This window comes from Falco punctatus (genome assembly GCF_963210335.1).
Source record: "Falco punctatus genome assembly, chromosome: 10".
Lineage (NCBI taxonomy): Eukaryota > Metazoa > Chordata > Aves > Falconiformes > Falconidae > Falco > Falco punctatus.
Genome location: NC_137590.1, coordinates 16,824,083 through 16,840,349, shown reverse-complemented (window position 1 = coordinate 16,840,349; position 16,267 = coordinate 16,824,083). Strand labels below are relative to the sequence as shown.

The window sequence follows — 16,267 nt, the reverse complement described above, 5'->3', positions numbered from 1 at the left end:
GGAGGGGCTCCGGAGGATGGAGAGACCCGGAGGGCTGTGAGGGGCTGGGGGGGGGGGGGATGTTGGGACCAAGGGACACCGTCCCTGGTGGGACCCAGTGTCCCTTAGGTTTCCCAGAGCCCTTCAAGGAAGAGGGGTTTGGCTGTAGCCCCCTGCCGAGTATCTCCTTCCCCACCGATGCTGGCACCTCATGGCCCCAGGGAGGGTGATGCCCTTAGCCCTGGCTGACTGATGGAGCACTCGGAGACCATGTCCAAAGAATTGTCTTTATTAAAAACAGGCAGATGGAGGTTGGCACAGCAGGCAGCGGGCAGGAGCGAGGCAGAGCCCCACACCCCTGCCCTGGCCAAGACCCTGGGCACCAGCTCCCAGCAGAGCCCAGCCTGACCCGGCACGGCTGGCACAGGAAAAAGACAAAGTCATTACAAATCCATGTGTGGTTTGCACCAGGCAAACACCTCTGCGCAGTGGAGCCAGTGCTGCCAGCGATGGCACGATTCCGGCTGCAGCAAGAGTCCTGCTCCCCAGCCGGGGCTCCCCGGGCCGGGCAGCTCCCAAGGGGCGACCCCAAGACTCCCTGCCCCTTCCTTCGGGGGAGACGGCAAAGCCCTCACCTTGACTGGGGCTGCCCCACAGCTGTGCTGCCCCCGGTACCCCGGGGGTCAGGCTGTGAGGAGCAGTGGGCAGGGAGCAGCGTGCCGGCCGGAGCCAGGCAGCTGGTCAGGCCCTCAGTGCTGGGGACACTGCAGGATGTCGTACTTGATGTAGCCCACCCGGTCCACCTGGTAGCGTGGTGTCATTCTCCAGTAGAAGCTGCCCCGGCAGAAGTGATACTTGTCTGGGTGAGGAGGGAAGCAGATAGAATGGAGGGTCAGCAGGAGGCCAGCCATGTGAGGACCTATGTGGGGATCTGGTCCTGGCACACAGCCCTTGCCACAGCCCGGCCAGCCCCACCACAGGGATCCACTGGGGCTGATGGCATGCCCAGCCCCAGGGCACCCCCCACACCCACGAGCACCCCAAGCCCAGCACCAGGGCAACACAGCTCAGAGCAGCCCAGGGACCACACAGCCCCTACCTGCCAGGTCCCCACTCACCTTGGTAGAAGAATACATTGCGTGCGTCAAGGGGGATGCCGGTGAAGACATCTTCGGTGGCACGAGGATAGCCCTTGTCCACCCTCTGGACCTTCACGTCCAGCCTACGGGGAGAGCAGAGCCGTGCTTAGGGCTGCCAGGAGCCCTCCTTCCCAGCCCCTCACCGGGAGGAGCTGGCAGGGCAGGCACCACCTCAGGCACCACCGTGGCTGTCTGGACCCACTCACCGCCAGTAACTCTCCCCACTGAAGAGCAGCACTTTGCCGCGGCCCCGCTGCAGGGCCCCAGAGATGCGGCCGGCTTCCTTCCCGATGCCCAGCTTCTCAATCCCCCGGGGGCCCAGCACGCTCTTGCCAGAAAACACCCAGAACTGCCGACCTGCATCCAGGAGAGAGCATGGGCGTTAGCTGGCCCCAAGAGTGCCGGGGCAGCACCAGGCTCCTTGCAACGCTGGCAGCACTGGGGCAGAGGGCAGCAGGGGCAGAGCTCACCAGCAAAGAAGAAGACCCTTTTGGTGAGCACATCCTGGAAAGCGGCGTCGATGACAGCCGGGAGGCCAGGCCAGGTGTCTGTAATGGAGAAGGCACCCTCGATGCCTGACTTCCAGAAGGATGAGCGGGTCCAGTATCTCCTAGTGGGGAAGATCAGCCATCTTTATAACCTTGCCCCAGCACAGCCCCATGTTCCCCCACACCCCCGGCACAGCCCCGTGTCCCCCCACATCCCTGCATCAGCCCAGCACTGTCCAGGGCAGCAAGTGTCAGGTGCTGCTGCTCACCCATCCTTGAAGAAATGCAGCTCCCCATTGATCTCTGTGATAGCGTCAAAGTTCTTCTCCATGCAGGCATCCCAGCTGGGGTCCACAGGAATGGGCTCAGTCGTGGGCTCTGGTGTTTCCTCCTCCTCCTCGGTGGTGGAGGTGCTGCCAGCCTCCGTGGGCATGGGCTGGGGCTCCTTGGTGGGCACAGGCGCAGGGGCAGTGGGCTCAGGGCCAGAGCCACGACCTGAACAAACACAGGGGAGGGCATGAGGCCATGGGCCAGCCCAGCACCGCAGGACTCCCGGCATGCCCAGCTGTGGCACTGCTGCTCACCATAGAGATACTGGATGCCCTGGACATCATCTGGGTCCAGCTGGAAGTCCTGAACATAGCTGTACATGGGGTACATCAGAGCCTCACGCACACTGGAGTGATCCAGCCCCAGCGAGTGCCCGAACTCGTGGGCAGCCACCAGGAAGATGCTGTAACCTGGGGGAAAGCACCAGCCTCAGCACCCGGTGGGACAGGATGCAACACGCCAGCCAGGAACCATGACCCCCATAGGGAGTGCACTGGCCAGGGACCATGGCCTGCCACAGAGAGTGTGGGCAGCGGGGCCAGTACCTCTGTCAGGGCAGAAGCCCCACTTCTTGTCAGTGTCATAGTTGCTGGTGGTGGCACACCAGAGTTTGCCGTCCTGCCTGCCCTCACTGGTGCAGGTGCTGTAGGACTGCCCCAGGAAGGTGAAGGGGAAGACGCACGGGTCCCCCTGGGAGTTGCCGCCGATCACCGCCGTGTCTGCAGCATAGTGTCAGTGAGGCTGGTCCCAGCCATACTGGCCAGACCCCAGGACAGCCTCAAGACCCCTTGGGTGCCCACCCTGCACACCATGGCCAGGGACCAGCCACCCTGCATACCCCCTCCCCACGCGCCCCCTTCCCACTCACACCTCGGTTGGGGCAGAAGCCGTATTTCTTGTCCTGGTCAAAGTTGGCAGTGGTGGCACACCAGCGGTAGCCATCGGAGCGCCCATCCGTGGTGCAGGTGTTGTAGGAGGTGCCATCAAAGACAAAGGGGAAGACACAGGGAGACCCGTTGCTGTTGCCTCCATTGGTGTAGAGAACTGCAGAGTGAGGAAGGGTGAGGACAGCCCTCGGCACCCACAGGACCAGGCAGGGGCTGCAGCTGCCAGTACTCACGTTCGCTGGGGCAGAAGCCGTATTTCTTGTCCCGGTCGTAGCTGGTGGTGGTGGCGCACCAGGGCAGCCCATCCGTGCGCCCCTCCGTGATGCACCGGGAGTAGGAGCGGCCCTCGAAGGTGAAGGGGAAGTGGCAGTTGGCACCATTTGCGTTCCCATGGCGGGTCTTCACCACTGCTTGGGAGAGGGGTGGCTCAGCAATGGGGCTGAGGCGGGTGCCGCCAGCCCACCCCCAACCCACCAGGCCCTGCTTTTCCTTACCTAAGCCAGTTCCCAGTGTCCAGAGCTCATCATCATCAAAGTGAGCATCACCCTGGATGCCACGGCCCGGGGGAAAAGCATGGGCTAAGAGTCCGTCCTTGCCATCAAAGGGGTACCCGTCCCCATGCTCTGTGGGGAAAAACAGCCTCAGAGCTGGCCCCACCAGAGGAGCCCCCATGTCCCTGGCACATGCACGGATCTGCAGGCACACAAGCCCTGCGCACGCCCTGCGTGCCCGCACGTGCCTGTTGGCACATGCAGGGGCGGAAGGACCCTAGGCACGTCCCGGGGAGATGTGGGGTGACAAACCCACAGACAAGGCACATTACCAGCCCTCTCCCCACAGCTGAGCTGGCTCCCAGCTCCCTGCCTGCCCGTGGGACATCACCTTGGCTGCCGAACATGATCATGATGTCTGCCTCGCCGCTGTATATCTGGGTGAAGGTGAGGGGAGTCACGTCGCTCCACACTTTAAACGCCCGCTTGAAGGCATCATCAATCACAGCAGGGTCCAGGTCAGGGGAGTAGTTCACCACCCTACCGGGGGCAGGTGGGGGTTCAGCACTGCTAGATCCTGGTTCGTGATGCAGGAGTGACCCTGCTCCAGGAACATGTGGGGATATGCCCCCACCCCAGGAGGGGACAGCAATGCTGGCACAACCAGGCAGAGCAGCTAGCCACCACCCCTGGGCCAGGGCTCAGATGCTGTCCTGGGTTCTGGGCAGCAGATGCTGCCACTGTGTTAGCTTGGCCCTGGCTGTGCCGAGGCCTGGCCAGTGGGCTGAGCTGAGGCTGCTGCCCTGCATGGGCTCTCATGCCCTTCTCCATCCCTGGGGACCATCGCCCTGTGGGCACCAGGCTCCATCTCCTGGGGCTGACTCACCGGTAAGTCAGGTCCATGTGGTCCCACTTGAGGTCCCCCTCAAAGGTGAGGAAGGATCCCACGTCGGGGACGCCGCAGCGAGGTGCTCGCATGGCCTCCAGCGTGCCAGCGTCCAGCTCTCCTGTCTCCTCCAGGCCCAGCTGCTTCTGCATCTTGCGCAGAGCCTTGGCCAGGGACACGTGTTTGCTGCCTGTCTTTGCCTCCCGCTCTGTGGTGTAACCGAACCGCAGCAGGTAGCTCTGGGGAGGAAAGGCAGCCGGAGGGGCTGAGCCAGGTGGGAGAGGGCTTGGGCAGTGCCAGGCACTGCACACCTCTGGTGCCCGATTGCATCCAGGGCACTTCCCGAGTCTCAGGGAGATGGCAGCCCCTGAGCTCAGCCCACAGCCCCACACTGCCACCCCGGGAGCCCCCCGGGGTCCTGGATGCCGGGAGGGGGCTGTGGAGTTGCACTCCCCTCACCTCCGCCAGCTCCAGGTCCGACTGGGTGCTGACCAGCTCCCCAGGGAAGGTGACAACCATCTGTGGCTTGCTCTGGAGAGGGGCTGCGCAGCAGGAGATGGCTAGCAGCCCCACAGCAAGTGGGCCCAGGAGGATGAGTGCCATGGCGCGGTGGTGGCAGGAAGGCTGTGGCTGTGCCGGGTCCCTGCTGCTCTGCTCTGGGTGCTGCCGGGCTCCTGCTCCTATTTATTCGGTGGGGAGGGCAGTGAGTCACCCTCAGACCCCTCAGGCTACTCACACTCCCTTCCCACGGTGACGAAATGCACACTCAGGCTCCTCCGTTTCTTGCCTTAACTGTTTCATCACCTTGTTTACTAAACACGCTTGATCTCATGGCCACAAAAGGGGTGACAACAGGCATGAGGGCGAGTAGCCAGGCGGCTGCACCGGGGTATGACATGGCACAGCTGTCCTGCAGCTGCCCTGCGGTGGGAGACCTGGCAGCGAGGGGCATTGCCCTGCCAGCCCCAAGGCCTGGGTACAGCAGGGGGTCAGAGAGGCTGGGAGGGCCAGCCAGGCACCCAGGACCCTACAGTTGCTGCGCTGGCTGAGGCTGAGCTTGGCTGGCCAAGGGCGGATGCTGCCAGGCCCAGACCTGTGGGGGTCTGGGTGGGTATTGGGGCTGGGTGGGCAGAGCTGGCAGGAGAGCCCCTGCCCAGAGCTGCAGTGCCTGCTCGGGAGCCAGACATCAGAGCTCAGACCCCCACTGGGACACAGCATCCATCCCCATGTACCCCACTGTGGCCACATCACCCTGGTGGAGCATAGCATTCCTGGCATAGGATTCTCTGTGACTCATCACACCATGGGTGCCTCTAAGCTCACTTGCCATCAGCCACCAGGCAGAGCCCATGGAACTGGGGCGGCACCTGACGGGGAGCAGCTCCATGCCTGGGGATGCTCCAGCCGGTGCCATGGGACACTGAGGTGCCCCATCCACACTGCTGGCTGTTCTGCAGGGCACTGCTGACTCAGGTTCCCACCCGGCACAGCACAAACCTCACCATGGGATGGTGTTTTCCTGATTCTCCCAAAGTGCCGACGGTTGTGGGAACAGGAGTGGTGAAGGGGAAAGCAAACAGGGATGAGGAGTGAGGGGAAAACAAATGGCTGAGCAGAGAGAAACACGCAGCGTCAGCAAGGGTGGCGGGATGGCCAGTGCAGCGCAACGATGCTGCCTGAGACACAGGTCCCAGGACAGGTCCCCCTTCCCCAGCTCTTGCTAATCCCGGGCTCACAGTGCCCTGCTGAGCCTCAGCCAGCTTCAGGAGGACGATCTTCCCAGGCCACCCCGTCCCTGTTGCTCCTGGCTCTCAAAGGCCCCAGTTGTGCCCCTGCAGCCACCCCTTCCCTGCATCACCCCAGCTCTGGCTGAGCTGAACACACAGCTCCCAGCCCAGGGGATGAACAGGTTATACTGGTGTCCCGCAAGGCTCGGGGTGGTGAGAGGGGCCATACTTGAAGGAGTCCCATGCTCGAAGGAGGGCTCATCCCTGGCGGAGCCTCGCTCATGTGGGGCAGATGGGCTCACTGAGGGGGCTCACCCCAGGCACAGGCTCTGCCCCGAACCCCCTCCCTGCTCAGCCAGGGTCCCACAGCCCCACTCTGAATCTAGCCACGTGCAGAGAAGCCGCTGAGCGGCAGGGGCCCGGTGCCAGCAGGATGCAGCACCAGGGCTGTGGTCGGGGAGCTCACAGGCAGCACAAGCCCCACCGGGAGGAAGCGGCGCTGAGAAATCGCAGGGTTGCCTCACTGCCCGCCACAGCTCTGCAAGAGCAGCCCTGGTTCCCAGGCGGAGGAAGTTGCCCCACATGCAGCTGCTGTCCTGCGCTCCGGTGTGACCAACACATCCAGCTTGTGGTGCCCGTACCCAGCCCCCTCCCTGCCAGACGCAGGCCAGGGACCCCAACAGCCGGGTCACCCCCATCACCCCCCCACCTCGCGGGGTTCAGCCTGCTGCCGCTCACCCCTGTACCTGGCCTAGCTCCTTGCAAGGCAGGAGGCAGCAGCTCCCCATGCTCCCTGCCTGGCTGGCAGCCGGGGCGAGGCCTGGGCAAGGCTGAGTTGCCCTGAGGCCCCCACCGCAGCTGGCGGCTCCTGGGGCATGCAGGGAGCAGGCACCGCTCCTCATCCTCTGCTTACCTGTGCACCAGAACCTCAGCCTGCAGCACAGAGCTGGTGCAGGAGCTGGATGCAAAAGCTCGCCCGGGAGGATGCACCCCCAGGAGAGCCCGGGCAAGGCGATGCCTGACAATGGCTCTGGGGTGCAGCCGGGAGGGCCCAGATCTGGCTCTGGCCTCCCTGGCACTGTGGCAGAACCCTGGCCCTTTCCCATGCTATTCCTGCCCCTTTTTTATGCCTCATGCAGGAGCTGCAGCTCCCACAGCCTGGGCATGCCGCCACGGCACCTGCACTGCACTGCACTGCCGGCGAGACCCCTGGGGGCAAAGCCACAGCCCCGAGGAGCAGAGCAGTGCTGGCAGGGACCGGGCTTAGAAAGCTGGGCCTCGAAGCAAGCAATGGCAGGAGCTGAGAGCCAGGGCCCACATGCTGCACAGCCCATCCCAGCAAGCCCATACTTGCCCGGTGCCATCCAGCTCTGGGGTGCGCCAGTGCTGGGGTGCTCAGGCCAGTGGCCCCGAGCATCCTCAAGCTGGGCAGCTAGAGCCTCAGACGGGGGCTGCTGGCCACAGCTCTGCCCCCCAGCCTGGCCTCTCCCACTGACTCACGGCCCTGCTTGCCAGCTTCCTCCTGGCACCGGCCCCGGGGGATTTTCTGGTGACTCTCTGGAGGCTCCACAGGGAGCAGCAGCAGGGCCGGGGCGGCAGGGAAACCCCCATGTCTGGTAGCACCCAAAGCCTCAGAGCTGGGCAGGGGAAGTCCGCAGGGATGGGCTCGACACTGCTGGCATGAGCCCCGTGGGCAGCCCTGGCCCCGTGCAGGGCAGCTGTGGCCAGCTCAGGTACCCCGGCAGGCTGGGCAGCTGGGGCAGGGCACGGGTCCCCAGCACAGGCTGGGCAGAGGGATGCTTGGGGCAGCTGCTGCTGCTGCTGGGAGAGGAGGGCAGTGGCACAGCAGGCAGGAGAGGGCTTTTAGCTGCCAGGGATCCCGAGAGCATCAGGGTGCTATGCCAGCCCTGCGCCCACCCAGCACCACCGTTTACAACCAGAAGCCCTGTAAACACAAATGATATGGAAAAACCAACGCAGACATCCCCCATCCCAGCCGGCTGCCCGAGCCACGAGGCTGCCTGTCACCACCACCACTGCCAAAAGGGGAAGGAACAGCCACCACAGCCCATTCCCACGCCCTTACTCACGGCCACCTTCACACAAGCAGGCACCACGAGGAGGTGGGAAACTGGTTCAGGACCCCATCTGGAGCCGGAGGCCTGCCTGGATCCCTGTTGCCAGGTCCTGCCCAGGGCAGAGACTGACAGGACATGGCAGCACCCCTGCGAGGCTGCAGGTTTCCAGCCAGAAGGTGCTGGCCAGACCAGCAGTGAGGTGTGGGTGGACTGGATGAAGACAGGGACTCCCAGAGCTGGGCCCAGACCCTTCGCAGCTCCATTGCCCCAGTGCAGGCAAGCAGGTTGGGGGCCAGCCAGGGACGGAGCGCAGCACCAGCCAGCCAGGGGAGAGGTCTGACAGCTGCGGCCATGGGGTGCATCCGTGTGGCAAAGGTGGCAGGAGAGCTGAGGAGCAGGGGGGCAAGGGGACAACAGCTGCCACAGCTGCTGCCTCATACCTGGGTGTCCAAAGCGCTAGGCAGGGACAGGGGGGATGCGGGCATGAAGGGCAGGCCCAGGAGTGTGGACAGCATCAGGCGCCCTCCTAGCACAAGGGGCCAGGCAGGAGCGCGGTAGCAAGGGGAAGCGGGGCGGGAGGGAGTCAGCATCTTGTGCGGGTGAGACAGCGCCGGGTGGAGGAGAGCACAGCCACACGGAAGCAGCAGTGCCACAGCCACCACAGCAGAGCCAGACTGTCTGGTGGGAAGGGCACTGGCACATGCCCCCAGCCAAGCCAGGCAGTCGCAGCTGCCGGCCCCACTGCCCCACGCCACAGTGCCCCAAGCCCAGCTCTGCTCCCATCCCATGGGCTCTGCAGCACCCTGTGCCCAGGGAGCAGAGCTGCCACCAATGTGCCAGCTGCCCTGGCCAGCACCAGCCTACTGTATGGCACCGTGTCCCAGGCACGGGGATGCTTGGCACAGGAGCAGGATCAAAGGCACGGGGAACAGCTCTGCGTCAGAGGCTTGGAAGCCCCATTGCTCCTGCTCAAGGGCTCCAGACAGAAACAACATTCCTGCACATGCTTCCTGTATCTGCTGCCCCAACACCGGGCCCTGCGTGGGCTGGGATCACGTCCTCCAGCTGGGCCCAGGACCCTTCTTGGCAAACTGCACCACATACCACAGCCCCACAGCCTCCCGGCACTGCCGGACCCTGGTCCCTCATTCCCTTCCCTGCCTGCCTGAAGCTCTGCAGATGCACCTGCTCATCTCCCTGCCTGTCCCTGCCAGACCCTGCCCATCCCTTGCCTCACCTGGGGAACTCCCCACCCTCTCAACACCAGCTTCTTGTGAATCCTTCATCCCTCTTTGCCCAGGCAGGAGGTTGTGTCCTGCCTCCCAGCCCCGCTGCCCCCCAGCCCCAGTGATGCTGCTCTCTGCCACCTGGGCAAGGATGATGAGGATGACGCAGCTGGTGTCAGCCAGGCGAATCACCTCCACCCTGCAGGCACTGAAACCATACTGCAGTTTCATCACTCAGCAGCACCGATCCCAACTGCAAACCATGCATGACGGATCGCTCCGTCTGCCACACCAGCTCCAGGCACACAGGTGGGTGGCACAGTCACCTCCCCACATCAGGCTGGGACAGCCCCTCTCTATGCCTTCCCTGGCCCCTTCACACCCCAGGAGCTCCCTGTCTGTTCAGGTCCCACAGGGATGATGGAGCAGGAATCCCCCACCCGGTGCTCTGCTCTTCAGGACACCAGAGCCAGTGGCAGGCACAGTGGCACTGCCTGTGCTGAGGCAGCCAGACACAGCCGTGCCGATGCTGGGAGGGGACCCAGCGCCTTGCAGACCTCTGCACAGAGCCCTTGCCACACAGCGCAACCCCTGTGCTCAATGGGATGAAAAGGAAACCACGCTTCCATCTGCTGGGAAGCTCTTGAGGTGGGAAACCCAGGAAGGGTTCACAGAATGGTCAGGTTTGGGAAGGGACCTCTGGGGATCATCTAGTCCAACCCCAAGAAGAAGGTTTGAAGCAGGGGTCCTCAAACTTTTCAACCAGGGGGCCGGCGCGCAGATGAAGTGGCAGGCAGTCATCTGCGGCTGCTTGGTTTCCTCCCCCCAACCCCCGGCGGGAGAGGGTGGTGGTGGTGGTTTGTCAGTACCGGGGGCCGGATTGAGGACCCTGGGGGGCCGTATCCAGCCCATGGGCCGTAGTTTGAGGACCCCTGGTTTGAAGAAACAAGTCAGCCTCTGGCAGAGGCATACAAAATCACCTTTGTATTCAACTGGAGGGAAAACAGCCCAGACTGTCCCATCTGCTGGAGAATAGGGGAAGAGCTCGGCAGCCCTGGGGCCATAGGAAATGGGTGCGAGAGCTCCGAGCGCAGCCCTTGCGTTTAGTGACTTGATTTGCCATAAACTCATTCCTATCCCTTGCGCCTTGTCACATCTCAGCTTTTGCCTCCAGCTCTGACCAACTTTTGTTCTACTAAACTTCCCACACCTTGCCGGAGCAGGAGCGCGGTACATTCAGGCACATGAGAGGGGTGCAGGGCCTGGGTCTGCCCTGGCTTCTGCAGGCTGCGCGAGGCAGCACTGGGACTTTGTCACCTTTGGGAAGGGGTGTCCACAGGCAGCCCCGCTGCTGTCATCCCCTCAGCCACCTGGGGCCATCCCCTCCGGGGTGAGCTGCTGGGTTCAGGCCCTTGGAGGCCGGTGCAGGGGAGTGGGGCAGGACAGGGCTGGGCAGCCGCAGGCTCCTGGGGGCACAGCTGCTGCTCTGGACTGTCAGCCAGCATGGCACGGCATGGGTGGGCAGTGCTTTGTTCCCTGGTGGTGACACAGGCACGGCAGCTGCCTGCTAAAACGGGAAGAGCAGCAATTGTGACGATGACGGTGAACCTGCCTGTGCGGCACACGAAGGGGACAACACGGCGCCAGGAGCCCACCCCCTGTCAGCAACAAAGCCGCCCAGCAATAAGAAGCAGGACTTTGCAGAAGGTGAAATATGGGCAAAACTAGTTGTATTTAATTGTAAACTACAAGAAGCAGAAGGAAGAGTGGTAGATGCAACATGCTCGGATTTCAGTAAAACATTTGACAACTGTTCTAACACTTGCTGCCAAATTAATTCAGAGCAGCTCAGTTGTCAACACAGGCATATGGACAAAACCCAGGCAGCCTGGGAATGGCAAACGGCCTGGCCGCCAGCCGGGGAGCTGCTGGGGCTGCACGGCCCTTGGGGCCTTTTAAAACCTTTTCTGCAGGCACCGCGGGAGGGGAGGAAGGCAGCAACCGGGCTGTGGGAGCACTGGGGATGGAGTGAGCTGCCGTGCTGCCAGGGGAGGAGAAGGGCTGGAGACCACCCGGGCGAGAGCCCTTTGGGAGCTGCTGTGTGCCATGCCGCACGCAGAGAGCAGCCCTGGAGCCTGCCCACTCAGCCCTGGGGTTCGGTGACACCCCCCGCACAGGGCAGGGGGTCCCGGCCAGACTGACACCGCACCCCAGCTGCCACCCAGTGGGGCTCAGGGCCACCACCACGCGAGAACCACAGGGCCCCTCTGTCCCGCCTTGGGACCGACCATGGGCAGGGCTGTGGGGCTGGCACAGGCTGGAAGCTCCTGCAGTGGTGCCAGGGACTGAGCCCCCCAGATCCACAGCTGCTCGGCGTGGCAGAGCCCTGCGGCAGCGATGAGCACACGGGATGGCAGCAGCCCGACACAGCATTGCATGCAAGGCCTCTGAGGCCCCGCTACACAGCCAGTTCTCCTGCCCACTTGTTTATTTTACTTATATTTCAGTAATTTGCTGATTACTCTTTTTTTAACCAACCAGCAGTGATGAATCAGCAGCACAGGAGAGGGTGGAAGCCGGTGGCCTTGGACCGTGGCTCCGAGGTCTCAGGTTCTGGGAAGGAAGCCACAGGATCCCTCCAGAAGGGAAAAACAACCAGCAGCAGCAGCACTTCTGGCAGGCGAGGAGGGGCCAGGCAGGGCCACAGCTGTGGCTGTTTGTGTTCAGCAGCTCCAAACACATCCTGGAAAGGCCACCGATGGTCCTGAAGCCCTGCAGAAATGGCAGCCACGGCTCTGACCGGGGCACAAGATGAGACACGCAGACAGGCAGCATGTGGGACGGCTCTGACTGCCATCGCTCCACCCCATGTGCAGGGTGGCAGGTGCCAACGGCAGCAGGACACAGGGAGGGCACTGTGGCCCCTCCGGCAGGCAGGAGCACACAGCACAGCAGTAGTGGGGATGCTGGCAGGGAGCTGGGCTGCATGCTCCATGTGGAGCTGGCCCAGCCGCGCAGCACTGCCTCGCCCTGGGGAGAGCCCCTCGGTGCCCACGGTGCAGCCTTCGGCAGCACCTCCCAGCCCAGCTGGGCTGGGCAGAGCAGAGGCCAGCGAGCCACCAGCGAGGATGTAAGTGGCCTTGCCATGGGCTTTTGTTGGCCTCTCTGAGCCCTTGGGGAGCAGCTGGGAGCGGCTCCTGCCTGTCTCAGGAACACCCTGCCTGATCCCAAGGGTGGCATTACAGCTGAGGCCATGGGTTCAACCACAGCCTCAGCAGCCACAAAAAACAGGCATTAGCCCACAGCACTCCCACTTGTGCCCTGGAAAGTGGAGATCCCAGCACTAACAGCCAGCACTGGAGGAAGGCTGCTCCCCGGAGAAGCGCCGGTGGCCCAGCAAGCCCTAAGCATGAGGCAGAGCGGCCGAAATGGTGCCCGACGGGAAGCTGTCCCGGCTCACTGCCATCCCAGCACGGAGCAATCCCCCGAGAGAGCCACAGGCGCCTTCTTCAGGAGCCGCTGTTGCTGGGAAGGAGCTGAGTGGTGAAGCAATCTGGTGTGAAGAAAAAACCATTTCCTGCAGCAAGGGCTGTTTTGCTCAACGTTTTACAAAATGTGCTGATGCAACTGTCCTTCCCAGGTGGGATGTAAGTACGAGCCTGGTTGATGTGGATTAATGCCCTGCAGCTACACAAACATTGCCAGCAGTGTTTTCTTTAAAAAGACAAAAAGGCAACAAGGAGGAACAAACAGCATGCATGACAAAATCACTGACTGTGGAAGTCTGGGGGCTTGGGTTGCAGGGAGGCTGGAGGAGTGCTGCCCTAGGCACCGTGCTCAGCACAGGCCACCACCTATTCTGCGACACTGATGGAAGCCATCAGCTCATGAAGAAGCTGTTGTGGGAGCAGAACAAGCCCACAAGGCAGGTCAGCACGGCAAACAAACTGCTGCTGGGGACCGGGCAAAGCAGCGCGGCTGAGGGGCACCAGTGACAGCAGGACCCCGACCAGAGTTGCTCCATCGGTATGCTCTCTCCCTGCCCTGAGCAGCAGCTTGTCTGGCTGTAGCTCCTTCCAAGCACCATATCCAGGCTGGAAAGCATGGAGCTGGGAAACCTTCCATCTCTTGGGACAGCTGATCAACCAGCCTGTTAAAAATCAGCTTTGTATCCCACTCAAGTCTTATAACTTTATTCTCCAGGCACAAGCATTTGTGTTGTCTTCTTAGCCCATTCCCAAAAGGCCTTTAACCTGGCTCTCCCCGTGCTAAGGTATTTGGACTCGCATCCAATGCATGCCACATCCATTTTTGGATTCTCTTAAGCCTCTTGCTGAGATTCTTCTGTGTTTTCTTTGGCCCTGAAATGATTTCAGGCACAGGAGCTGCAATGGCAGAGCATTATCAGAGAGGAGCTGTGCCTTCAGAGCAGAGCACGGGAGCTGTGCTTTGCCAGGCTTGGAAATTCCTCACTCACCCCTGCTCGGGGGCATGCGGGATATTTAAAAATAGCAGGTTACCCATCTCAGCAAAGCTCCTGCTGGTACAATCCTTTGAGCAGAGGACATGGGGTATCTCTGCAGGGTAACTGGGAAGCTTTAAGCAACTTTCCATCAGTCGAGCCAGCATCAGGAGGCTCCCAGAGGTCAGGCTGCTTTGCCCTGGAACCATCACCAGGAAAATCCTTCACTTGTCTCACACAGCAGCTGACTGAAGGCAAAAAGAGGGAAACCTGCTAGTCCAACACAAATCCATCCTGTTTCCTCTACCTGGGAGGCAGCTTTTGCCAGGGGTTTCTCTGACCCACCCTGCCCGACACAAACATGGAGCTTCCCCTAAGCCCACAGGCAGAGCCAACCCCATGGCCAGTCACAGACAGCATCACACTCCTCCAGTGTGAGCTACAGAAATATGGAGAGAGGCTATTGGTGAGGGGACATCAGCCACAGGAGCTCCCCGCATCCTACCCGGCTCCACTTCCCCTGCAGCAACTGCAGAGTCACACAGGATTGCTTTAAACAGGAGTAATGGGAAAAAAAAAAAACCAATGCCTTGGTGTCTCTTGGCTTCTCGTGTGATGGTGATCGCAGCAGCAGCCGGCTGCACACAGGGACTCGGCGTCCAAGTCACTGGCAGGCAGCGCTGCTGCAGCACTCCCTTCTCAGCTGCAGCACTCCCTTCTCAGCTCACGCCAGCCTGGGGATGGGTCTCACTGATGCTGTCTTCCTGTGATGGATGAGGGCATAAACCTTTCAAGGATGTATTTAATTAGCCTGATGAAGAGCCGGAAGGTGCACTCACATAGGCTGATGGTTCAGCAGCAGCTCTGCTGCCTCCTCTGTGCATGCGGCGCCACTGGGAAGTCTCACTGGGGCCAGGACGCGCCGGACAGACACGAGGGACCTGCAGAACCCCACAGATGAGCCCTGGGCTGAGGGAGGCTGAATCCAGCCACTGCCCACCTTGCTCTGGACCAGAAGCACCACCACCAAATGACGCACAGAGCTGATCCAGCCCACCCAGTTTGTCCTGCGCCTGCCTCCTCGCATTTCTGGCAGGCTGACTCTGCACTCACAGATCGTGCCAGATGAGATGTTCATTGTCTGTCCTTCCGCACCTGGCACCACGTCAACACCAGCTCTGGCCCAGCCGTTCTGGTCAGTGAGACAATGCAACTGCCCACCCAGACCTGCTCTGGACAGAGCCGCACTGCGGGCTGGCTCAGTTCTAGTGGCCTCAGGACCTGGGCAAGATGTGGAGCCTTAGCGCTGCCTCACTCAGTGAGCACGTCCCTCCCATGGGGACCAAGCAGCCAGGTTCAGCCCAAACATGTCTCAGCCTCAGAAGAGCATGGGCACAACACAGCTGCCTTTTTTCCAGAGAAAACCTGGATAAAGACATCCTCAGTAGAGCACCGCAACATGAGAAAACATCAGTGAAAGCATGGAGCCACTAAAGCCAGGGGTTCATTACAGACAGCACGGAGCAGGGGCCAGCTGGGCCAGGGGCCTTGGCCATAAGTGACCAAGCCCAGGCTCTCCCTCTACAGCTGAACTCAGCTGGAGGGAGACGGCACTGCTGCACCCGATGGTGCTGCTGGAGAGCTGGGGCAGCAAACGTACTGCAGCACCACCATGGTGTCGTGAGGTGCCAGCAAAGCCCCACTGCTTTCGGCGTGCTGGGAGCCCCCAGCCAGCCCAGAGCCACTCCCAGCTTGGGCCTCTAAAGCACAGGCACTGGAGGTGCAGCCAGCACAGCCGGCCCAGGCCTGCCAAAACAGGCACCTGCTGCCATCTGCAGTGGGGTGCAAACCCACCCGGACAACAGATCTTGGTTAGCAAGAGAACAGGGGAAGCCAGCTATTGCTCAGCTGCAGAACTGCCATCGAAAGAGGCAGGTTTGGCTTCTGTAAGGCAAAGCAAACCTACAGCAGGCGCCATTTCCACGGTGGAGAACGAGGGGGGAAAGTACTTGAGTCTGAAACCACGCGGCCACCCGAGCTGAACACCGTAAGGCCCCGGGCCCGCGCGGCGAAAAGCACGGTAGAAGCCCCTGCGGCTCGGGCAGGGCCACCCGAGGACGGGCAGCCCCAGCTGGGTCCGCGGAAACACCCAAGAACCGCGCCGGGCTCCACACCCGGCTCCGTGCCCACCGCGGGCTACAGAACGGCGGCCAGAGCGCCGGGGCTGCACGGCACGGCTCGAGGTGCGGCCGGCCGGCCGGGGGGCAGCGCCGGCGGGCCAGGACCGGGCCGGGCGCGGACTGCCGTGCTGGTCGGTACCGCACAGCCCCCGCTCCGCCCACGGCGGGACGAGACCGCGTCCGCGGGCTGGCGAGCAGAGCCGGAGCGGCCAGGCCAGGAGCCCAGCCCCGGGCCGTGCCGCCGCTGCCGCTGCCGCTTCCGCCTCCTCATCACGTGACGGGCGCAACCCGGCGCGACGCCGACGCTCAGGGCCCGGGCGCCGCTTCGTGACGTCATGACGTACGGTTACGGTGTCTTTCCGTAATCCCTCCGCGGAGAAAGTAGTCCCTGGCG

At 62.4% G+C, this 16,267-nt stretch overlaps 1 protein-coding gene and 1 long non-coding RNA gene across 2 annotated transcripts; both read right to left on the bottom strand.

The window, feature by feature from the left end:
- Positions 1-252: 252 nt before the first annotated feature.
- On the bottom strand, positions 253-5,501 carry MMP9 (matrix metallopeptidase 9). The gene is made up of 13 exons (XM_080404206.1): positions 4,660-5,501; positions 4,201-4,439; positions 3,706-3,854; positions 3,318-3,446; positions 3,057-3,230; positions 2,807-2,980; positions 2,482-2,655; positions 2,191-2,346; positions 1,876-2,101; positions 1,589-1,728; positions 1,325-1,475; positions 1,098-1,201; positions 253-838 (listed from the first exon to the last, which is right to left on the bottom strand). Exons 1-13 carry the CDS (start codon positions 4,801-4,803, stop codon positions 729-731), a joined length of 2,070 nt encoding a protein of 689 aa, XP_080260332.1. The 5' UTR covers positions 4,804-5,501; the 3' UTR covers positions 253-728.
- Positions 5,502-13,408: 7,907 nt separating this feature from the next.
- Positions 13,409-16,210, bottom strand: LOC308070398. Its single transcript, XR_013930730.1, has 2 exons — positions 13,752-16,210; positions 13,409-13,616 (listed from the first exon to the last, which is right to left on the bottom strand). It is a non-coding gene; the product is annotated as an uncharacterized lncRNA (long non-coding RNA).
- Between the last annotated feature and the right edge of the window lie 57 nt (positions 16,211-16,267).